Here is a 25394-nt window from a genome sequence, read left to right on the forward strand (position 1 = left end):
GTGTGTATATATATATATATATATTTGTTGTTGTTGTTGTTGTTAAGTCACCCAGTCGTGTCCACCTCTTTGTGACCCCATGGACTGCAGCCCATCAGGCCTCCCTGTCCCTCCTCATCCCCCGGAGTTTGCCTGAATTCATGTTCATTGCATCGGTGATGCTGTGCAGCCATCTCATCATCTGATGCCCTCTTCTCTTTCTGCCTTCAGTATATATATGTATCTGATCAAAATGGGATGATTCAGAAGCCTTAAGATGCCAGCTTGTTCTAGAACTCTCCAAGAGGGCAGCAGAGGCAAGAGCATTTCCTAAACCTATTCTCTTTTCACTTTCCTTCCCCTTCAAAATGGGCTCTCTTCATCCCCACTCTGGGATGTAGGATTTGGTCTGGCCAGAGAGGAAGTAGATTCATACCAGCTCACAAGAGCCGACCATTACATGTTGGGGAACTTTGAGAGCTGGTCCATAGTGGATAGGTAAAATCAGGCACGGTGGGAGTTTTTCAGTTCAGTTCAGTTCAGTCACTCAGTTGTGTCCAACTCTTTGCGACCCCATGAATCGCAGCACGCCAGGCCTCCCCTGTCCATCACCAACTCCCAGAGTTTACTCAAACTCATGTCCATCATGTTGGTGATGCCATCCAACCATCTCATCCCCTGTCTTCCCCTTCTCCTCCTACCCTCAATCTTTCCCAGCATTAGGGTCTTTTCAAATGAATCAGCTCTTCACATCAGGGCCAAAGTATTAGAGTTTCAGCTTCAGCATCAGTCCTTCCAATGAATATTCAGGACTGATTTCCCTTAGGATGGACTGGTTGGATCTCCTTGGGAGGTTTTACAACACAGGAATTGGCAGGCTCTCCAATCAATGCTTCTCTTCTCCCCTCCCCCAGTGGAGCTGCTTTACCAGCGTAAGAGGGCTCTTAGCCCAATTTACAGTCTCCTGGATTGGAGGGCGTGTCAGGGGGCTCTGAAGATTCCCCATGTCCTGCTCTCTGCTCTGTACAATTCTTGAACCAGGTCCCCTCTGAGGAACTTTCGAGGGTTCCCTTCTCCACAGACTGGAAGGGGGTGGTACTTTCCACTCCACTCTTCTGAGTGGGAACACCTTAAACCGTACCCCAACTCTCAGCCCTGGTGTGAGGAAATCCACCTGAAATGGCTTATAAAGTAATCTCCAGACAGTGAAATAATTATGAAAAGAAAGACTGTGGTATTCCTGGAACCTGGCAAAACAGAGAACCAGAAGCCCACATCCAGCCTAGAGATTGAGATTCTGCTTGCTGGCGGCTCAGAACCCTGGACAGGCATCACATGGTGACTCCAACAAATGAGAAAAATGCTTAAAATACAGGAGACTGCAGGAAATAAGCCAGTGAGATCGGCTGCCTATGCAGTCACCTGGGGGCTGCCTCCATCAAGTGCCATCTCAAAGAGAACCCAGGATGCTGGCACAGGTTCACAGGAAGCCGGGGTGCCCAGGGAGATGAGGTAGAGGTCAGCGAACGGCCACACCTGCTTTTCTGATGCAGGTGGAGGCGGGGGGCCCGTCCTCTTCTTTGAAACCTGGGGGAATACAAGCCTCATCAAACATAGTCAGATGTTTGAATAGATAGTGACTGCGTTTCTCACATCGACTGAAAACTCGCTAAAGTCTTTAGAGAACTTAGGGCTAAAATTCTATCTTATTTGCTTCCCAGGGAAAACTACATGCAGTTTGCTTCATTAGATAGAAACCACTCAAAAATACACCAAGCTTCTTTTTTTAATGTTTTTAATCGAAGTACAGTTGATTTACAGTGGTGTGTTAGCTTCTGATGTAGTTTCAAAGTGATTCATATATATATATAGTCCATGGGGCCGCAAAGAGTCGGACATAACTGAGCCACTGAGCACACATATACATACATTGATTTTTCTATTTTTTCCAGTATGTTTTATTACAGGATGTTGAATATAGTTCCCTGTGCTGTACAGTTGGTCCTTCTTTATTTTATATACAGTGCTGTGTATCTGTTAATCCTAAAATCTTTGTTTATCCCCCGCTTTCCTCTTTTGCAACCATAAATTTGTTTCCCACATCTGTGAGTACTGTTTCTGTTTTGTAAACAAGTTCATTTGTATCACATTTTAGAGTCCACATATAAGTGATATCATATGATATTTATCTTTGGCTTATTTCACTTAGTATGATAATCTCTTGGTCCATTCATATTTTTGCAAGTGGCATTATTTCATTCTTTTCGAGCTTCCTTTTAAAAGAAATTTCTTATTTCACCCTAAAAAACAACCGTAGGTGGGAATTATTTTTCAGGATCAAAGCTGGTGGGGTAGGCTGTCTACCAGCAGTCCTTGGGGAAAAGGCACAGGAGATGGGGAAGTAAGGTCCGTGGACCAAGATGAGGGGCCGAGTGGTTTTCTGAGGACAAGAGGCCCCAGATCCAGTGCAGTTTCCCTCCACAACGCCCTGGCTAAGGACCTGCCCCTTCCTGAGGACTAAGGCAGTGACTGAAGGGAGCCAGCTTCTCTTCAAAAGACTCTGAAATGCCCACAGCAGATTGCTCCAGAACAACACAGATTTAATAAAATGCACCAGGTAGGCCTTCTGCACTCCAGTCGGAGCTTCACCAGGAATTTAAACCGCATCTTGATAAAAGCGATGCAGTTTCACTGTTGCAGAAATTAGTGTGATCACTGCAACACATTCGGAGGACACAAGCCTTCATAGGAAGAGGGGACATCAGCTTTAATATGATCAGAATGCTAACAAACTTTGAGTGCCAAGTCAAATGACACGATCTCTATGGATTGTGCAGTAAAGGGGAAGATGAGGGGGAAATGACCCAGGGAAATCCCTGTTTTCTTATAAAATTAAATATACCTTATTAGAGCAAGTACCCTGAATCCTCCCCACAGGTAACAGGTGGAGTCTCCCAACAAGGGTTTCACTGCGGGGACCAGTTTTCCTGAAGCGTCCATTTAGCTGGTCACTGCTCAGAGTGAAATACCAGGACCTTTCTCCCACTTTTTATTCCTTTTTAATTTTTATTGGAGTATAGTTGCTTTACTATATTCCAATAAAATACTAAAAGAAATCAACCCTGAATTTTCATTGGAAGGACTGATGCTGAAGTTCCAATACTTTGGCCACCTGATGCAAAAAGGCAACTTGTTAGAAAAGACCCTGATGCTGGGAAGGATTGAAGGCAGAAGGAGAAGGGGACGACAGTGGATGAGATGGTTGGATGGCATCACCAACTCAATGAACATGAGTTTGAGTAAACTCCGGGAGTTGGTGATGGACAGGGAGGCCTGGTGTGCTGCAGTCCATGGGGTCGCAAAGAGTCAGACAGGGCTGAGTGACTTCACTTTCACTTTGCTGCTTAGTCCAACCACTGTCGACCCCTGTCTGTGACATACTGGAACATTCTAAGTCTCTTGCTCACCGTAGAGCATGTATGTTTAAAGAGATAACTAATGAGAACTAATGTATAGCACAGGGAACTCTACTCAATGCTCCGTGATGACCTAAATGGGAAGGAAATTCAAAACAGAGGGGGTATATGTATATGTAGAGTCCATGGAGTCACAAAGAGTTGGACATGACTGAGCAACTAATACACACACATGGTTGATTCACTTTGCTTCATACTTTGAATATTAATCAATTCACTTTGATTCACACTGACACAGCAGTGTGAAGCACCTATATCCCAATAAATAAAATAAAAATGCAACAAACTAGAGAACACTACCAAAATGAAGCAGAATCACAGATATAGAGAACAAATTAGTGGGGAGAGGGGAGGAGGGAAGGGCAACAGAGGGGTAGAGGATTAACAGGTACAAACCATTAGGCATAAAATTAGTTACCAGCATATATTGTACAACACAAGGAATATAGCCAACATTTTATTATAACTATAAATAGAGTGTAACCTTAAAAAAGCTATGAATCACTATGGCATGCACCTGTAACTAATCTAATCTTGTGCATCAACTATACTTCAATAAAAAGATTTAAATTTAGAAAGGAGGAGGATGTAATAAATGATACCCACAGTTTGACAAGGTAGGCAAAGCACAGACTGGATCTCAGCCTCTTACTCCCCTCCTCATGGCACCCTGTGCAGTGCACGACCTACACAACTGTGTGCAGTGGTCCCGAGAGGGTCCTAAGGGTCCTGAAACAAAGCAGGACCCCACAGTCCTTTCCCCTGCCCCAGCCCCCATGTCCTCAGCCTGCCTTTTGTCCAGGGAAAAACTTTAGCCAAAAAATAAGTTTAATCAGAGTAATGAGAACATGCAGAAACAAAGGAAAATAGTCAAAGAAGATCAAATAATAATAATCAGTCATTAAGCATAGTCACAGACTTCTAGTTCTTTCTCGAGGACTATAGATAATATTCTGAGCCATATCCTATGAGCTGTCATATAGGTACTGAAACTCCCACCAGATGGAAGAAGTTAACTACATGGTAACCAGACCACAGCCACAACATAAGCTGCTATGATTCTGAGAATTGTCCTCAGGGAAATGAAAACAGACCGGCCCTGGAACTAAAGACTGGGGCTTCCTTGGTGGCTCAGACAGTAAAGAATCTGCCTGAGCAGATCGAATCAGGTTCGATCCCTGGATTGGGAAGATCCCCTAGAGAAGGGTGTAGCTACCCACTCCAGTATTCTTGCCTGGAGAATTCCATGGACAGAGGAGCCTGGGGTACTACAGTCCATGGGGTCACAAACAGTTGGATATGACTGAACTGTACTTAAAACAATCAAGATGACAGTCATCAGACCACCAATGACCAGTTTCAAGATGACTGTCAGAGCTTACTATGCCATTTCTGCATCTGTCTATAAAAGCTCTTGCATCCTGCTTGTCCGGTGGGTAGGGGAGAGTGTGCCTTTAGAGAGATGTTTGCCTTCCCAGCCAGCATCCAAAATCAAGCAAACTTTCCTTTCTATCCACCTGGCTTTTTCATTAGCTTTTCAGCTGTGAGCAGTTGGACCCCCACTTTCAGTAACAGTTGTAACTATCCAAGGTTCTGATTTTTGAAATCCAATGAGAAAAGAAATCATGGTATTGAATGTTGGTCTCCTTTGTCCTGTCCGAAGTGAACTGTCATTTCCCTTCTTGTCCAAAGTCATACCCACGTACAAAGCAGCCAGGGCTAGTCCTCTGACCTTGCAAAGGATACTAGACGTTCTCAATTTAGGTTCATGTGTGGAGCCCCCGAGTTAGGATTTTAAAAGGCGCCCTCTGCCCTTTAGTTTCTATCACATCTTCCCAGTGAAACGCAGTAGCTGTTCTGCCACACACACACACTCACACACACACACACACATCTGTGTCTGGATTTCTGATCATCATAATAGTCTCCCATTGTTACAACAGCTCAAGATATAGGACAAGTAAACATGACTTCACCTCCCCATGGCACATCAGACATCAGTGACAAGCATCACCACCAGTCCCTAGTGAAGAAGAATCGTCACATAAGGACTTAGGCAGAAAGACAAGCATCATGGCAAGAGGACCAAAGCCAACTGTTGATTTTGAATTTTAGCACCACTTGTAACTACAGCTGTTTCTCAGATGTGTTCCAGTCATCATTGGGCGCATAAATGGAAAAATGCAGGAATGACTCTAACAGGAAAACCCCACCCTTCCTATCTTTGAAGCATCATCACCTGCAATTATTTATTGCTGTTTGTAAACCTTCTGGAGAAGAGAATGGCAACCCACTCCAGTGTTCTTGCCTGGAGAATTCCATGGACAGAGGAGCCTGGTGGGCTACAGTCCATAGGGTCACAAAGAGTAGGACATGACTGAGAGACATTTCCCATTTAGGAAATAAATATGCTTGTCTTTTTGTTTACACAATTTACTTTTTTATTGTGGTAAAGTATATATAACATAAAATTTGCCATTTCAGTCATTCTATAGAATCTACATTTTCATGGCATTAAGTACATTCATATTGTTATGCAGCCATACTATTGTTCCACTACAGAACTCCTCATCTTCCTACACTGAAGCTCCATACCTATTAAACCCTAACTCCCCATTCCCTCCTCCCCCGGCCCTTGGTACTTTCTGTCTCTAAGGACTTGACTATTCTAGGAAGCTCCTATAAGTGAAATCAAACAACATTTGCTTTCTGGGAATTTATCTCACTTACCGTAATATCCTCAAGTTTCACCCATGTTGTCTCATGTATCCAAATTCCCTTCCTTTTTAAGCTTTATCCATTCATCTGCTGATGGATTCTTGGGTTGCTTCCACATTTTGTTTATTGTGAATAGTGCTGCTGTGAACAGGAGGGTACAAGTTTCTGTTTACATGTGCCTTTCTTGAGCCGGAGAAGACATTGGCAACCCACTCCAGTATTCCTGCCTGGAAAATCCCATGGACAGAGGAGCCTGGTGGGCTGCAGTCCATGGGGTCGCTAAGAGTCAGACATGACTGAGCCACTTCACTTTCACTTTTCATTTTCATGCATCGGAGAAGAAAATGGAAGCCCACTCCAGTGTTCTTGCCTTGAGAACCCCAGGGATGGGGGAGCCTGGTGGGCTGCCGTCTATGGGGTCGCACAGAGTCAAACACAACTGAAGCGACTTAGCAACAGCAGCAGCCTTTCTTGAGCAGTAAGGATGCGGAAATCTTAGGCTGATCTCTGATTATGCAGAGTTCAGTTATTTGCATTGTGAGATGTACATGCAATTCAATAAGACTACTGGAGTGCAGATTGTTTTTTAAATCACACTGGAAAATGAGCCCATCTGAAGCTCCTCCAGGACACGAAGCATGAGAGAGATGTTGCCAAGATTCCCTCCCCATCCTTCTCTCTTCCTCTCCACTCCACACCTGTCTCTCGAGAGGAAATGGACATGCCCATGGCTCAGTGGGTCAAGAATCCGCCTGCAAGGCAGGAGACACCAGTTTGATCCCTGGGTCAGGAAGATCCCCTGGAGAAGGAAATGGCAACCCATTCCAGTAGTCTTGCCTGGAAAATCCCATGGACGGAGGAGCCTGGTGGGCTACAGTCCATGGGGTCGCAAACACAACAGAACTCGCATGCACTGCACCCTGCACCCCTCCCCACCTTTGCTCTCAACAGTACTTTGTGTTGATTTACAGGCCATCAGACACCTCACTCCTCCACACCCTCCATCCTTGTAGAGTCAGCCTCTCCCCTTTGGCTTCTTCTCAGGATATAAACATGCCCAAACTCCTCCACTTCAAAGTCACCAACTGTGTTAGTTTCCAGCAGCCAGCACAACAAAGTGGGTGGCTTGAAACAACAGAAAAGTCTCCTCTCTCATTTCTGGAGGTCAGAGTCTGAAATTAAGGTGTCAGCAGGGCCGCCCTCCCACCAGACACTCCAGGGGAGAATCCCACCTCACCCATCGGCTTCCGGGGGCTCCAGGTGTTCCCTGGCTTGTGGCCGCTTCACTCCACCCCCCAACTTTTCCATCACACAGCCTTTTCTGCCTGTCCCTTTCTGTCTCTTATGAGGATGTTCTGACTGGCCTTGGAGCACACCCTACTCCAGAATGATTCCATCTTAATCCTTACCTGAATTACAGCTCCAAAGTGGGCTCTTGTTGTTTAGTCACTGGGTCATGTCTGACTCTTTTGCGACTCAGTGGACTATAGCCCACCAGGCTCTTCTGTCCATGGGATTTCCCAGGTAAGAATACTGGAGTGGGCTGAAATTAGACTCTACTTCCAAACAAAGTTGTAGTCTGAGGTTCAGGTGTGCGTGTAGAGCAACACCATTCAACCCTAGTAAACCTCAATTGCCAAGACCAACGGACATGGCCCATTAGCTATCTGCAGCAATTGTCTTGATTGTTTAAAACAGAAATAGCTTTATATTTCCTACAGGTTTTTCAGATTGTAGAGTCATTAAGGGAAAGTGTCAATGTAGAAAAATTGAAAGAAAGCAAAAACACCCACAAACTTACAGCTCTTAGAGATTTACCTAAATTAACATTTTGGATGACATTCTTCTACACTCATTAATTTAAGAATATATACAAAGTAAACTGTATATTATATTATGTTTTTTCCCTTTAACTATGGCATGTACAACATGCCAGGTTGATAAACACATACTCATTCATTGAATAAATAGATGCAGAGGATTGCTATGTGTCAGGCACATTATCCAGAACCTGAGATCCAATGGTGAATAAAACACACATAGATCTTTGCTCAGAAGCTTCCTTTCCAACAGGGACAACCAACAATAAGATTATTAACATAATAAATAACCTTGAAGATGAAAAGTGCTACAGAGAAAACAAACAGTAGCATAAGGAAGAGCACTGTGAGGAGTGAGTAGCAGTGATTGTGACTTTTAAAAAAGGAGGTAAATTGCCTCATTAAGAAGGTGACTTCTGTACAAACAGTTGAAGACCCCAAAACACTGGAAAATCATTTTCAATGACCACATAGTATTCCATTGGTTATACCTGCAACAGTACATTTAACTGGTGCTCCATGGATAGATATTTTCCTTTTTTATTTTAGATTTTTCTTTTCTTTTTTTTTTAAATTTATTTATTTATTTTACTTTACAACATTGTATTGGTTTTGCCATACATTGACTTGAATCCACCATGGGTGTACATGTGATCCCCATCCTGAACTCCCCTCCCTCCTCCCTTCCCATCCATCCCTCTGGGTCATCCCAGTGCACCAGCCCCGAGCATCCTGTCTCATGCATCGAACCTAGACTGGTGATTCATTTCACATATGATAATTTACATGTTTCAATGCCATTCTCCCAAATCATCCCACCCTCGCCCTCTCCCACAGAGTCCAAAAGACTGTTCAATACATCTGTGTCTCTTTTGCTGTCTCGCATACAGGGTTATCGTCACCATCTTTCTAAATTCCATATATATGCATTAGTATACTGTATTGGTGGTTTTCTTTCTGGCTGACTTCACTCTGTATAATAGGCTCCAGTTTCATCCACCTCATTAGAACTGATTCAAATGAATTCTTTTTAATGGCTGAGTAATATTCCATTGTGTATATGTACCACAGCTTTCTTACATGGGCAGATATTTAAACTGTCTCTATTTTTTAACTATTATAAAAGAGGCTGCAATACCCCCTGCCTGAAAGTGATAAGTGAAAGTCTCTCCGTCGTGTCCGACTCTGCGACCCCACGGACTATACAGTCTATGGAATTCTCTAGGCCAGAATACGGGAGTAGGTAGCCTTTCCCTTCTCCAGGGGATCTTCCCAACCCAGGGATCGAACCCAGGACTCTGGCACTGCAGGCGGATTCTTCACCAGCTGAGCCACAAAGGAAGCCCATGCCTACAACAGATAAATGTTGTAAAATTATTTTCTTAGGATAAATGTCTAGACCCAGAATTGCTAACACATCTAATCATTTCTAAATTGTGAGGCCCACTGTCACTCTGTCCTCCAGGAAGACTTTGCCAGTTCACACATCCGATAATATATGCAAATTCACAATTCTACTGACCTACCAGGCACACAAACTCCACATACTGTATTTATGGTCTATATTTAATGATGCTAACTTTAGAGTTTAAAAAAGTTATGATATCTGCAGTGCTTTTACTTTGCCATGGTTGAACATATGCTCCTCAGCTCTGTGTATTTCTTCACTTATAAATTCCTTATTCACTTCCTTTGATCATTTTTTTCCTATGGGGGTATTCATTGTTTTTGTAAATCAAAAACGTCAAGTGTGAAAATATTTTTCATGGTTTATCTTCTTGCTTCATGTTTCAAACATTTGTAATTTTTATATTGACAAAGCATCAGAATCCCAAGATAGTTTTTGAGACCTCATGGACTGTAGCCCACCAGGCTTCTCTGTCCATGGAATTTTTCAGGCAAAAATACTGGAATGGGTTGCCATTTACTCCTCCAGGGGGATCATCCTGACCCAGGGATTGAACCCAAGTCTCCTGCGTTTGCAGGTGGATTCTCTACCACTGAGCCACCTGGGAAGCCCACGAAAGAGGGAAAGGATGCGTCACTTTTCCTCCAGTTGTTCCCACAGTGTGTGTGTCCTGCCTGCCACCTGGGGAGTCCTCTGCCCCTCCCGTCTCCCATCCATCCCTTCCCCAGGACTCTCTCTGGCTCCTCTCCTTCTGACTTCATACTATAGCTATTTTCCAGACTCTTGTCTTCTGTATCCTCTACTCACTCTACAATCTCCCAGGGAAGAGAGAGGCTTTCACCATACCCATAGTCACACTTTCTTGTGTATGTGCCCACCACCTCCAAACCTAGAGCTTGGTCCGGTCCCTGATAAGACTCATGCCCACACACCTGATTTCCCACAGGTGTGAGCACATGCGTGCATGCTCAGTCCTGTCCGACTCATTGCAGCCCAGTGGACTGTAGCCCGCCAGGCTCCTCTGTCCATGGGGATTCTCCAGTCAAGAATACTGGAGTGGGTTGCCAAGCCCTCCTCCTGGGGACCTTCCCAATCCAGGGATTGAACCTGAGTCTCCTGCATTGGCAGGAGGATTCTTTACCACTGAGCAACCCGGGAAGCCCACAGAAGCGAGCAGATACTTTCACCAGAAACATCATCCTCTGCCTCCAGGTCTCAACCATCCTGCCATCCCCCATCCTCCTGGCTGCTCCCTCCATGGCCAGTAACCTCCAGATTATTTGATTTTTGCTTCTTATTCAGTCCAGACCAACTGCCCCATCTTCACCCTCACGGCTGCTCCCTTAATCCAGCAGTGAACCATCTCTCTTTCTTACCAGCATCCTGCTAACCCAGAGGTCAACCAACCATAGCCCAGTGAATCAAATTCAGGCTGCAGCCTCCTTCTGCCCTGCCCATGAGCTAAAGATAATTTTACATTTTGAAAACAGTGCAAACAATTTTTAAATTTTTTTATGTGGACTATTTTTTTTTTCATTTATTTTTATTAGTTGGAGGCTAATTACTTTACAATATTGTAGTGGTTTTTGCCATACATTGACATGAATCAGCCATGGATTTACATGTGTTCCCCATCCTGAGCCCCCCTCCCACCTCCCTCCCCATCCCATCCCTCTGGGTCATCCCAGTGCACCAGCCCCGAGCACTTGTCTCATGCATCCAACCTGGACTGGCAATCTGTTTCACACTTGATAATATACATGTTTTGATGCTGTTCTCTCAGATCATCCCACCCTCGCCTTCTCCCATAGAGTCCAAAAGTCTGTTCTATACATCTGTGTCTCTTTTTCTGTCTTGCATATAGGGTTATCATTACCATCTTTCTAAATTCCATATATGTGGGTTAGTATACTGTATTGATGTTTATCTTTCTGGCTTACTGCACTCTGTATAATGGGCTCCAGTTTTATCCATCTCATTAGAACGGATTCAAATGTATTCTTTTTGATGGCTGAGTAATATTCCATTGTGTATATGTACCACAGCTTCCTTATCCATTCATCTGCTGATAGGCACCTAGGTTGCTTCCATGTCTTGGCTATTATAAATAGCGCTGCAATGAACATTGGGGTGCACGTGTCTCTTTCAGTTCTGGTTTCCCCGTTGTGTATGCCCAGGAGTGGGATTGCTGGGTCATACGGCAGTTCTAGTTCCAGTTTTTTAAGGAATCTTTATGTGGACTATTTTTAAAGTCTGTATTGAATTTGTTACAATATTGTTTCTGTTTATTTTGGTTTTTTGGCATGAAGGCACGTGGAATCTAGCTCCCCAACCAGGGATCAAACCTACATCCCCTGCATTGGAAGGTGAAGTCTTAACCACTGGATTGCCAGGGGGAGGGGAAAAAAGAGTATGCAACAAAGATCTATGTTGTTTGCAAAATCTAAATTATTTACCATTGGCCCTTTACAGAAAACATTCACAGACGTTTGCCTCCAGTCTATTTCATATCCACCCCTCCAGTGGTCTTGTTGCAGGAAGGGGGACTCCTTCCAGGGCCCAAAAGTGAGCTCCTGTTTAACACTTGGAAATGAATTGTCCGAGGAGACACGTGTGCTGAGAAAGCAACAGATTTTATTGGGAAGGGGCGCCTGGGTGGAGAGCAGCGGGTTAAGGGAACACAGGAGAACTGCTCTGCCACGAGGCTCACAATCTCCGGTTTTATGGTGATGGGATTAGTTTCCGGGTTGTCTTTGGCCAATCATTCTGACTCAGAGTCGTTCCTGGTGGTGCATGCCTTGTTCAGCCAAGATGGACTCCAGCGAGAAGGATTCTGGGAGGTGGTTGGACATGTGGTGTCACCTTTTGACCTTTCCCGGACTCTCCAGTTGGTGGTGGCAGCTTACTAGTTCGGTGCTCCTTACCAGGACCTCCTGTCGTAAAACAACTCATGCAAATGGCTACGATGGTGCCTGGCCAGGGTGGGCGGTTTCAGTCACTGTGCTTCCCCTAACAGTCTCAGACCCACACACATTCCCTATACCCACTGCTCCTCCCAGCACAATCATCCCATGGGATTCACTCACGATTTCCTTAGAGTCAGGTGAAGCAAATGTCCTTGTTTCTAAGTTACCAGACACTTGGGATGGGACACCTTCAGATCAAGTACTTGATCATTCCTTAGCTCCTCTGTGCTAAATTTCATCAGTCATACGCCAGGAGAGTCTCAACATTTTGTTTGAAAATACTTTTTTTTCCCCCTTCTGATGGTAAAAGTAATATAAAGTCATCCTAGAAAATTTGGGGAAAAAATCAAAATTCTTTTAATATTCATTTATTTGCTGCCTAGGTGTTTGCTGTGGCCTGCAGGCTTCCCTCTAGTCATGGCGTGTGGGTGTTCTCTCTGTAGTCTGCAGAACTCTGGTTCTCTAGTTGCTGCGCAGGCTCAGTAGTTGTGTTCCCTTAGTTGCCCCAGGGCATGTGGTGCTGTAGCCAAGCATTCCAGGAAACAAACTCACTCAGCAGGACGATGCAGATAGTGGAGTGCAGTTTATTACACCGGCAGGCCCAAGGCAGAGTCTCCTCTTAGCCAAGGACCCGGAACAGTTTTTGTGAAAACCTTATATACCCTAAGTGTACATGCCCAAACCCACTTCCCCAAATTCCCTGAAACTAGTCTGAACAAAGGAAAAGAAAGATACAATCAAAGCTAACCGGTGATTCGTATGCCTTAAGTCTAGGTAATTAACAGTGGACAATTATCAACAGGCCTGTGGTCATACCGCAATAAGCATAATAGAATGCATGATTCTATTCGGTTATACAGATAATTAGGGTATTCTTTTAGGTGACGGAAAGTCTAGGTACAAGCCCTGGGGCTCTTTCTGCCGGGGGAGTCTGGTTTTCCAGTTGGTATGTCGTTTCCATAGATACTGAGCATAGAGCTCAAAGTCCACAGTCCGGCCCAAGATGGAGTCCTGTTTCCAGGAGTCTGTTCTGTCTGTTTCTTCCATCAGTGGGATCTTAATTCCCCAACCAGGGATGGAACCTGCGTCACCTGCACTGGAAGGAGGATTCTTTACCACTGGACCACCAGGGAAGTCCCTAGAATATTTAAAAGGAAAATTAGAAGCCCCCACAGCCCCCCGCTCTAAAGTTCCCTATTAATATCTGTGTGCATGTCCTTCCAGTCTTTGATTTAGTCTGTACCTTTGAGATCCACCCTGTTTTTCTGTGGGCTTTTCCCCAATACTAGAAATTCTCAAAGAGCTCTTTGAACACTCTCTTAGACACCGCAAGTTTCCCCCATAGAATTCGTATATAATTTGCCATGTAGAATTGCTCATCAGAAGAACATTTCTACTGGCCTGCACCGTCATGCCAGCCTCTGTCCACAAGCAAAGCCCCCAAACTCGAGGTGATTCCAGCGATTTCTCGACCGGGTCCTTTCCAGCACGTAACTCAGTCATGTCTTGTTTCTTGGAGGTTAAAGTTCACCATCGGATTATGTTGCACCTTAGCTAGTTTAACACAAATTAATCATCTTTCTAATGTGTTTCTGAGCTAAGTCACTCAGTCTTATCTGACTCTGTGCAACCCTGTGGACTGTAGCCCGCCAGGCTCCTCTGTCCATGGGATTCTCCAGGCAAGAACACCAGATGGGGTGGCCATTTCCTGCTCCAGGAGATCTTCCCAACACAGGGAAGGAACCCACATCTCTTGCGTCTCCAGCATTGCAGGCAGATTCTTACCACAAGCACCACCTGAGAAGCCCCTCATTCTAACAAGGAGAGAGAAAAAGAACAGGGGGAAGGGGTTGGATTTTTCACACAGACCCACATTTACTCTACAACAAATGACAGAAAAGCAACTCAGGTCAAGGAAACCATCAAGATCCCGGGCCCCGCTCGGGTCATCCTTTTGCACGCTGTACAACACTTCACAATGTGGAGAGAGTTGCTCCACATCACTGCTGGGCAACCCACGTGTCGGATGCGGAAGGACGGGGCTGCGGTTCGGACCGTTCTGATGCGCATGCGCCTGACTGGGGCCCAGGACAAGTGCCCGCGGGGCGGTGGTGGGGCTGCGAAGTTGGGGGGAGAAGTCCTTTGCGTTCCAGGCTGTGCGGAAACAGGGAGGATGGTCTGTTCTACCAGCCACAGCTGCAGCTCCTCCCGCTGAGCAGCTCAAATGCTCTTGTCAATGCAATTCACATCACCCCCTCAAATTCACACCTGGGATTCCAAGAAAGAAAGCAACGTTAAGAGCGATCATTAACATTCCTTTCTGTATTTCCCCCCTGTGTGTATTTGCATTGGTACCCACAGGTACTGAAGCAATGCTCACAGCTCAGACCTGCCATGGCCCTCTCCCCTCCCCAGGCATGGCAACCGCTCCTGTATTCTTGCCTGGAGAATTCCATAGACTGAGGAGTCTGGCGGGCTGGTCCATAGGGTCGCAAAGAGTCCGACACGACTGAAGCGACTGAACCCATCTCCCCAGTCCAGGTCTGCCTGCGTTTGCTCTGGACCAGGCCTTGAGGCTGGGCCGCTCTCTTCTGCCCACTCCACACCCAAATCCGACTCCTCCTGGCACCACTACTTACTTGACACTCCAAATTCAGTCTCCTCTATGCTCCAGATACTCTCACATTTCATCGGCTTTTTTTGGTTTCTCAACTGTGTTCCTGTTCCCCACCAGGTGCTATTAAGCTTCCCATCCCATCTTCCCTGGGATGCACCTCACCGGCACCCACTGCCTCACCTGGCTGAGGCTCAGAGACACCTCTGAGGCTGTTACCTAGTCCAGGCTCATAGAACTCACCCACTACAGGCCAGTAAGTCAGGAGATGAGTTGTGGGTGCAAGGAATAGTGACTTTATTTGGGAAACCAGCAGACTGAGAAGATGATGGGCTAGTGTCCCAAAGCACCATCTTACCCAAGTCAGAGTTTGGACTTCTTTTATACTGAAAGGGGAGGGAGCGTGGTTGGTTGTTGCAAACTTCTTGGCATCGGAATCCTTTACTATTGCCCCTGTTCGTATAGGTCCAGTCATGATAGTCCTAGAAACCTCCAACAAGACAAATGTTATTCTCAATTCTACAACTTTTGATCTCTATATCAGTGAGTATTACACCTTTAAAGGTCAGCATTTTGAGAACGGGCTACCCTGTGTATATCAGGCTATAGGCAACATTCTTAGCTTGTAGCAAAAGTAATTGAGTACAAAGGTTAAAGTAAAAGAAACCAATGCAACATGGAGTCAGATTTGTTCTTCCCTACTTCAAGGCCACCTTTCCATCCCACTCCCTGGGACCTTTAGCTTTCTTTGCTCCCATTTTTGTTCATTTTTAAAAGGCACTTAAGTAGCATATGCCCTGACATTTTTTGCCCTGACACACGACACAGATATTCGATTAACCGCGTGCTAGTTCATTAGGGTGTCAACTGAAAAAAAAAAAAAGAATAACAGTACAACCTAAAGGTTGAGAGTTGTGTTTTATTCAGAGGACAGACTGAGAACTTCAAGCCCGGGAGGCAGTATCTCAAGTAGCCCTGAGGGAACTGCACCAAGGAGGCGAGGAGGGGGAGCTAGAATATATGAGTTTTGCAACAAAGGGCATCTAATGGGGAAAAAAGATGAGAGCTAATAAAAGAAAACTAGATATCTCAAGCTAAGGAATTGACTGCTTTTCTACGAATGGGAAAATACAAGAGTCTGAGCTTGCCGAAATCGTTCCCTTGATATGCTCCTCAGCTGTCTGGGGCCAGCACCCTGTGTTTTCACATCCTGAGTTCCCTCCAGGCTCACCGTTGGAGGGCTGCAATTGCTGATGACCGTAATATTCTTTGTTTACTGACATGGCAGGGAATATTTTATTTCTCGCTAGATACTGTTAAAAAACAAAACTCAATAGAGTACCTTTGAAGATCAAATTGGCTTTAGTCAACAATGCACGAACTAGGCAGCATCCTATTTAGCAGACACTAGGGGTGCTGTACAAAGTGGGTGATTTTTAAAGGTCTAAAGGGGATGGGACAGGAAGTCATAAACAATAAAGGATTATTTCAGGCAAGATCACCTGCTTTATGGGTAAAGTAGGGGTCTATGTGAGAGACTGACCTCATCTTTGGCCAGGAAATTCCAGACTGACTGGTAAAAAGTCACATTTCTGGAGGGACTGAACCTGGGGTTAGGATAGGTATTTAGTCTGCCTTGGCTGATATAAAGCTTAGCACAAGTGACTCCATGTCAGGAGACCCTTGTTTCTTTTCAACAACATCAAACCAACACACCCCATCTTCATTCTTCTCCTTTCTCCTGGCTTTTTCCCACATCAGCCCTCCGAGAACTCTTCTATCTGCTTAACCATGTCAGTACTGACGCCCACAGCATTAGAGAGAAGGCTTGATTCAAAATGCGTAACTGTTTAAACACAATTATTTTTGTTTCTGGTTAGATGGTAGCTTTCTGCCACCAGCTAGGGACTCAGGCCCCTCCATCTCATGCCTTCATCATCCAGCCTAGAAGGGGCAAGGCCAGAGGAGGGGGCATACCCATTACTTAAGACCTTGGCCCAGAGGGAACACCCACCCCTGGTGGGCCAGGACTGGGCGTGTGGCTGCCCCTCCATGCAAAGGAAGCTGGGAAATGTAGTCTAGTCCTGAGCTAGGAAAAGGGGGAAAGTGAGTTTGTAGGGTCAACTGGCAGGCTCCCAGGACTGCCCGGAGCAGTTACCTCTGTTCATGTAGGTCCAGAAACTCACTGACCATTCAAACAGGAAGGTTATATATGAGCCAGAAGATGGAGAAAACAGCTTCAAACTGGGGGCTGAGATGAGTGTAATTTCCCTCCATAACATGTGAATGTGTGAAAGACGGCAGAAAACCGTTGCTGTTGTTGTTGAGTTGCTAAGTCATGTCCGACTCTTTTGTGACCCCATGGACTATAGCCCACCAGGCTCCTCTTGACCGTAGGATTTCCAAGGCAAGAACACTGGAGTGAGTTTTGCCATTTCCTTCTCCAGGGGATCTTCCCAACCCAGGGATCAAACCCACGTCTCCTGCATTGACAGGTGGCTTCTTTACCATCAGAGCCATCAAGGAAGCCCAGAAAACTGCTAAGAGCCAGCTAATCTGACAAAGCCCCCCCTCTTCCACCTCTGCACTCAGGGAAACAAGACCCCAGGGTGACTCCGTACAGGCAGAGAGCGCCCCACCTGGGGCCAAGGTCGGACCACGCTCCAGGTCTCCAGACAAGAATGCCCAGCCTGGCTGATTTTGAACCGAGTTCAGCCCACATGAAGTCATGCTCACAGACTCCGTCTCGGGGCAAAATTAGCAATGAGAGTTCAGGCATGACAACCCCTGCATCAAACACCCACCCCCTTGCATGGGGTGCTGGCAGTGAGCAGGGACATTGCTCATGACTTCCATCCAGATCCCCCAACCCCATCCACCCTGCCCCAGTCTCAGCTGCTTCCTTTGACTCTTGTCCTGGTATCTGTTCTGTTCTAAGGGGAAAAAAGGCAAGATTCCTCCTCTACAAATCAAGAGTTACTGAGGGCAGTTATCTAAACGTCAAAGCTATCTCGCCAAACATTGGACTCACAGACCAGATGCTGCTTCTTCCTTGTGCCGAAAAATAAAACAGATCCATGGGATTGATTATTAAGGAAACTATCCAACCATGAGCAAGGTTAATCCATAAGATAAGTTGGAACCACTCGAGTCCCATCCCCAGCTGCTTGCTTATTCAGATAAATGCTTTCTCAACAGACTGTTTTTCTCCTTTAACCAAGGGGAGAAAAGGCACCCCAGGGTCAAATGACACAGAACACAAGCCTGAGGGAAGAAACTGCTTATAAAACTTTCAGAAAGCTTTAAAATTATTGGCTGAACAAGGAATTTCACACAGGGGTTTATATGTGTTTCATAGCAACATCGGTTCTAAATGTCCCCTTGCACTCGGATTCCAGGAGAGTCTTCCTAATGCTTCGTCATCAAATGATTGTACCAATGCATTAATCATGAAGGCCAGCAGAAAGAATACAACCACAAGCCAAACCTGCAGATGTTAAATGTTGAGGCAGAAACCAAATCAAATATGCAAACACATAGAAAGAGAAAGACATGCCCCACACTGCTTTTAACCTTAGCATCACCTTAGGGTAAATGCGTGCTTGTGAAAGTCGTTCGGTCATGGTTGGCCTTTTGCCACCCCATGGACTGTAACAGCCCATGGAATTCTCCAGGCCAGAATACTGGAGTGGGTTGCCATGCCCTCTTCCAGGGGATCTTCCCAACCCAGGTCTTCCGCATTGCAGGCAGATTCTTTACCAGCTGAGCCATGAGGGAAGCCCAAGAATACTGGAGTGGATAGCCTATCCCTTCTCCAGCGGGATTTTCCCAACCCGGGAGCCGAAATGGGGTCTCATGCATGGCAGGAAGATTCTTTACCAACTGAGCTATCAAGGATGCCTATACTTACTGATAAAAACCAGAATTTTTTCTACTCTGAAATTTGACTGACAATTTAAAGATTTCACTCAAAATTCTTGCCCCTAAAATTAAGGAGAGCAGCAAAGGAACAATTACAAAGAAATGTTGATTACATGTCTGTTGCATGCAGACATATATCATGCGCGTGGTTTTGTTTAACTGCGTAATAACCCTATGAGTTGGCTATCATGATGACCGTTTTGTAAATGTGAAAACTGAGGATCAATCAATGAATTCAATTAGTCTATTGGTCTACTCCGGCTGCCCTGACAGAACCCTACAGACTCGAGGGCTTAAACAGCAGCGGTTTATTTTCTCACAGTTCTGGGGGCTGGAAGTTTGAGAGCAAGGTGCCAGAAGGGTTGGTTTCTGGTCCCCTCAATCGGCTTGGAAGACCTTTCTTCCTGCCTTCTCGCTGTGTCCTCACATGGCCTTTCTCTGCAAGCATGGCCCCGGTGTCTCTTCCTTTCCTTAAAAGAGCACAAGTCCTTTTGGATTCGGGCTTCACCCTTACGCACTCATTTAACCTTAATTACGTCCTCAGAGGACCCATCTCCAAACAGAGTCATGCTGGGTGTCAGGGCTTCAGCATGTGGGTTTAGGAGAATACAATCCGTAATAGCACGACCAGGAGCCCACAGCCGCTGAGTGGTAGAACCAAGGCTGTCTGGATCGAGACATTTCTTTATCCGGAGTGTGCTGCTTCTCACGTACCAGAGCATCTCAGAGAGAGCCAGGAGACACCCCGCTGTCAGAGCCGACTCTTAGAGCTTGCTGGCAGGGAGACAGTTTCACAGCAGTAAGCCTTGTCCCGGTGGGAAGTGTGGTAAAGTCCTTACACAAGCTCGATCACGGAGCACGGGCAGATGACGCTCCCCCAAAAGAGGCTTCATCTGCTCTGATAGGAGCTGCACAAGTGGTCCAATGATGCTCCGTCATCTATCGCACTGCCAACCACCAAGGGGGTTTCCAGGACCCTCAGAGAGCCAGCGTTTCACTAGGTTTTTCTTTTCTTTTCTCCAAACCACCAGCTAACGTCCTAGAGGGTGACTCCATGGACCAGGACGTTGAGAGCCCCGTGGCCATTCACCAGCCAAAGTTGCCTAAGCAGGCCAGGGACGACCTGCCGAGACACGTCAGCCGGGACCGGACCAAACGGAAAATCCAGAGGTATGTGCGGAAAGACGGGAAGTGCAACGTGCACCACGGCAACGTGAGGGAGACCTACCGCTACCTGACCGACATCTTCACCACCTTAGTGGACCTCAAGTGGAGATTCAACCTGCTGATCTTCGTCATGGTTTACACCGTGACGTGGCTCTTTTTCGGGATGATCTGGTGGCTAATTGCATACATCCGAGGAGACATGGATCACATAGAGGACCCGTCGTGGACTCCATGCGTCACCAACCTCAATGGGTTCGTCTCTGCTTTTTTGTTCTCCATAGAGACAGAAACCACCATTGGTTATGGCTACCGGGTCATCACGGACAAGTGCCCGGAGGGCATCATCCTCCTCCTCATCCAGTCGGTGTTGGGGTCCATTGTCAACGCTTTCATGGTGGGGTGCATGTTCGTTAAAATATCGCAGCCCAAGAAGAGGGCGGAGACCCTGGTTTTTTCCACGCATGCAGTGATCTCCATGCGGGATGGGAAACTGTGCCTGATGTTTCGGGTGGGGGATCTGAGGAATTCCCACATCGTGGAGGCTTCCATCAGAGCCAAGCTGATTAAATCCAAACAGACCTCGGAAGGGGAGTTCATCCCTCTGAACCAGACGGACATCAACGTCGGGTATTACACGGGGGATGACCGTCTGTTTCTGGTGTCTCCGCTCATCATCAGTCACGAAATTAACCAGCAGAGTCCTTTCTGGGAGATCTCCAAAGCCCAGCTGCCCAAAGAGGAACTGGAAATTGTGGTCATCCTGGAAGGAATGGTAGAAGCTACAGGTAAGATGTGCCCGCTCTGGGGGGTCTGGGGATGGATGTTCATGTTAAGCCGGACTTCACATCCTTACTCACGACAAGACATGGAAAACCGAACCTACCTCACTACTGACATCACCTTTTTATTCATGAAATAGTATGTAGCCTCTAACCTTGAGAATGTCCACCAAGAATCTAACCATTGAGCTTTCTTAAAAAAAAAAAAAAACCCTTGGGAAAATAAATTAATAATTTTTTTTTTAATCAGCCATGGAGTTACATGTATTCCCCATCCCGATCCCCCCTCCCATCTCCCTCTCCACCCAATTCCTCTGGGTCTTCCCAGTGCACCAGGCCCGAGCACAATTAATAATTTTTTAAAACATCTCTTAATATATTTTAATTTTTCAAACATTTACTTAAATGATAATTTGATCTCCCTCTAAAGCAGTTTTAGGCGGTTTTAAAGCATTGTTTAGTTTGTATAACTTGAGGCTATTTATTGCCAAGACAGGAAGAAGCCTTTCAAAGGAAAACCTGACAAATTGCTTTAATAAAAATGCAATTTGGCCCCTTCTTTGGGAGTCATTTGCAAGACCCACAGCCTGGGCTTTTCTTGTATGTTGAGTGAGAACTTGGTGTCTTTCCTCCATACTCTAACTACCACATCTCCTGTAGATGCAATAATGCAGACCCAGTAAATAACTCGAGCAGAAAAGAATAAAAATTGAGACCCACTCACCATAGTCCTATTGACCCTTCTGCTGTGAACAGCTAATTGTTGGAATATTTTAACCAAGATGATGTCTTCTAGAACTAGAGAAATGGTCTGTTTTTACTGAAGTCTTCACTCATATCTTTTCATATGTCTTACACATCCCAGCCGCAAGGGAGGTCCTTCCATATTGATCTGTAACGTTCTATGAAATAAGAGTTGTAATTGTTGACCTAAGCGAACAATAGTGTCCCATAGGATAAGCATAAACTAGAACACTAATCCACACATTGCTTTACTGTCTTCTGAGTTATCGATATTAGCCTTGGGATGCTCTTTTAGTTGTACAAGCGGCCCTTCTATGCTTTGAGGTCTTCAACTTGAGGCTCAGGGTGGGTTTACACAATCTGAAAATGCATGGCCACTGGCCAGACTCCAGACTCTTCTGCCCATAACTTGAGCTCGGTCATCCATCCACTGAAAGTCGTTGTTGCCACGTCTCTGCTACCCTGGACCCAACAGACAAGGTCATTACCTCTAACAAATTTCTCTTAAGGTGGTAAAACTTTCAGCAGTAGATTTTTTTTAATGCTGCAAGCAGTGAAAAGGTGAGTAAAAGGCGTTGCATAAACTGGGCTCCTTTGCTTGAGACAAAAGGAACGTCTAAAACAAAATAATTATTGTGAAACGCTAAATAAGTGCTATACACGTGCACAGGGCCCTCGGTCCCCGAGCCTGACTTTGGGGCACACTGGTGAGGCAATAGTTGTGTGGGGAGAAGGGAGAAAGGGGAGCAGGGGAAGGGGGAGGAGCCTGGATCAGGGAGAAGGGAGGAGAAACCGACTCAAACAGGGAGCTCCATCAGTTCCCACGGACCAGAAACTTCCTCCCCGGCAAAGCACAGGGACTCTGGGTCCCCCTAGTGGTGGCCGCTGAGATACAGCCTCTGGCAGCACAAACTGACCACTGGGGATGCAGGTTTAATATTTGATTTCTTGCTATAAACTCTCCCAAAAGGACAGGAGGGAGGAAAATGGGCAAGCTTCGTTCTCCTCCCATCTCTGAGCCCCAGAAGCAAAATCCAGTGGAGAGGTACCATCTGGTTACTGGTGTTAATACGAACTTCAAATTGCAGGAGCTGTTTCCTCAGATCAAAGCCCAATCTCGAAATATAAATAAATGCGGAATAAGGAAGTTATCTTTGTGTTGTCCCTGAGTCAGAATCCTCCCAGGGGCATGCTGCGTCCTTCTGATGACAGCTTGTAATGAGTGAGCCTTTCCAACCAGAGAAACGTCCCTTTGTTGGTAATTAATAGTGATATTTGCCTCTGAGCATCCGGTGGCCTTTCTGCTGCTGCTTTAGAGAAAATTGGGTGTTTGCCAGCAAAAAGGAATCAACACATCCCTGTTCCTGGGGAAAGGCAACTGCTGTTAACTTTCTAAAAATAATACCAATAATTTTCTAATTTCTGGAAAATGGAGGGAGGAGGAGTGCTCTAGAGAGTTCTGGGTTTTTCTAGAAGCTGGACACCTCTTGATTTTTTTCTTGACAGGATTGCACAGTTCAGTCTTTCCAGCACATCTGATCTCTTAAACTTCAGGGGGACACTTTTTTCTTTGTGAATGAAAAGCACAGTTGGGATTTATGGGTTTGAAACAGGCCCTTGGGAAGATCTCCCTGGTGGCTCAGATAGTAAAGCATCTGCCTGCAATGCAGGAGACCCAGGTTCGATCCCTGGGTTGGGAAGATCCCCTGGAGAAGGAAATGGCAACCCCCTCCAGTACTCTTGCCTGGAAAATCCCATGGACGGAGGAGCCTGGTGAGCTACAGTCCATTGGGTAGTGAAGAGTCCGACAGGACTGAGAAACTTCACTTTCACTTTGGGGGAGGCAAGGTGCCTCAGTGAATCAAAGCCACAAGAAAAAAATTAATGTGGACTAAATGAACACTGAGGAAAACAAATTCACAAAGATCTCATTATTCATTGGAGGGCTAGATGGGAAATTAGGAGCCACAGAAACCACACGCTGACACAAAACAGCCTCTGCTTGATTCCAGCTTTGTTTCAAGTCTGTCTCAGTTGACCTTAAACTACTGTCCATGACCTCCATTAGTGGGACTATCACTGAGGCCCATTTCAAGGACGAGCTCCATCAGCAACACCTCTGCAGCCTCGCAGCAATGCCCTTTTCCTGTCTTGCATGGTGTGAGCACACAGTGGCCCAATGTGCTATTTTCTGGAGATCCAGTAAAAGACAGACTCACGCCCACAAAAGGCAGACCCACGCTCCTGGTGGACGGCTTGGATCTGGCCCTGCCCAGATCAGGGGGAATGTGTCACCTCTCAAGAACCTTCTAGTCATGTGATTCTATTTTTGAAAATGAATCCAACCCTGGAAAATTCTGACACCAGCCACCCAGACATCTGGGCACTGGCCACATCTCATCGCGTGAATGTATTTTTAAAGGGGGCCCTTTATGTGCCTGACACATGGGCAATTTGGAGATAGTGTTGTTTACAGAAGGGTTCGTAGCTACGTAAACAGACACGCCGGGCAGCTGCGGCAAGCGTGCGTTAAAATAGTGAAGCATTCACATAGACTGGTATTTATAGAGGGCAAATTGGCCTGCAGGCTAGATGGCAGCCACACGGAGCTGGGCCCCGTGCCAGCCAGCGCCTCACTATAGGCTTTCTGATTGATGCACTTCCAAATTTACCCCCAGCGATTATGCAACGGTGACAGGCGGCCCTTTCCAACGCCTCAGCAAATATGCCTCCTTTAGGATGAATCCCTGTTAAGCTTTTTTTTTTTTAATTTTATACTGGAGTACAGTTGATTTACAACATTGTATTAGTTTCAGGTGTACAACAAAGTGATTCGGTTATATGTATCTGCCTTCCTCCTCTTTTTTGCATTCTTTTCTCATATAGGTTATTACAGAATATTGAGTCAAATTCCCTGTGCTGTTCAGTAAGTCCTTGTTATCTATTTTAACCTTTTATATATTTTTTTCATTGATGGGAGCTATGAGACTTTTACAAAAGTAGACCAAATCATGTAATCAACTCCCACGTACGCACCAGTCAATTTCTATAATTGTCAATTCATCTGTATCATCTACTCACTAACTGCCCCTCCAGCATCATAGTATTATACCTGCAGATATTTCAAAATCTGTCTCTAAAAGATAAGGACTCTTTTTGACACATAACTGTAACCCTGTTATGACACCTAAAATAATTAATGATCATTTCTTAAGATTCAATATCTACTACATGTGCCAAGTGCCAATTGTCTTATAGATGTCTTTTTAATTTTTTTTTTAAATCTGCTTGTTCAAATCCAAATGAGGTTAACACACTATAGTTGGCTGAGATCTCTTCCAAGCCTTAGTCTATGAGCTCTCCTTCCGTCTCTGTGGGATTTTTTTCCTTTCAAGTTTTTCTCAAAGAAGAGAATTTCTGAAACATTTATATACGAGATAGAAAACTGGGGACAGTGGAGGGTGGGAAGCTGCCAACTTAGTGAGGTTATCCTAGATAACATTTTTGTGGATGGCAAAGAGGGCTGACTGTCCAGAAGTCAGTATTGGGGGTTCCCAAGGAGGAGAGGCCAAACCTTCCTTCTCCATAGGAAAGCTCAGTTCCATTTCCAGAGTCACTTGATTTCACATGAAGACAGCTTAGTTGCATAAGTCATGCAACAGACGGCAGGATTTTTGAGTTGCAGGTCTTCACCCTACTCTTACTTTACTGGTGAGGAAATTGAGTCCCAGCAAGGCTAGGGAGCTGGCTAAGTTCAGCTCATCAGGGGCAGAGCAAGAATTTGAAGCCCAGAAGCCACTAA

General features: G+C 45.6%; 1 protein-coding gene across 1 annotated transcript in view; it reads left to right on the forward strand.

The window, feature by feature from the left end:
* The window catches only part of KCNJ6 (potassium inwardly rectifying channel subfamily J member 6), a 315914-nt gene that overhangs the window by 207474 nt on the left and 83046 nt on the right, over positions 1 to 25394 (forward strand). The window contains exon 3 of the mRNA XM_061167964.1: positions 19934 to 20854. Coding sequence (XP_061023947.1) covers positions 19934 to 20854 — 921 coding nt within the window. The remainder of the gene's footprint in view (positions 1 to 19933; positions 20855 to 25394) is intronic.

This window comes from Dama dama, chromosome 19 (genome assembly GCF_033118175.1).
Source record: "Dama dama isolate Ldn47 chromosome 19, ASM3311817v1, whole genome shotgun sequence".
Taxonomy (NCBI): domain Eukaryota; kingdom Metazoa; phylum Chordata; class Mammalia; order Artiodactyla; family Cervidae; genus Dama; species Dama dama.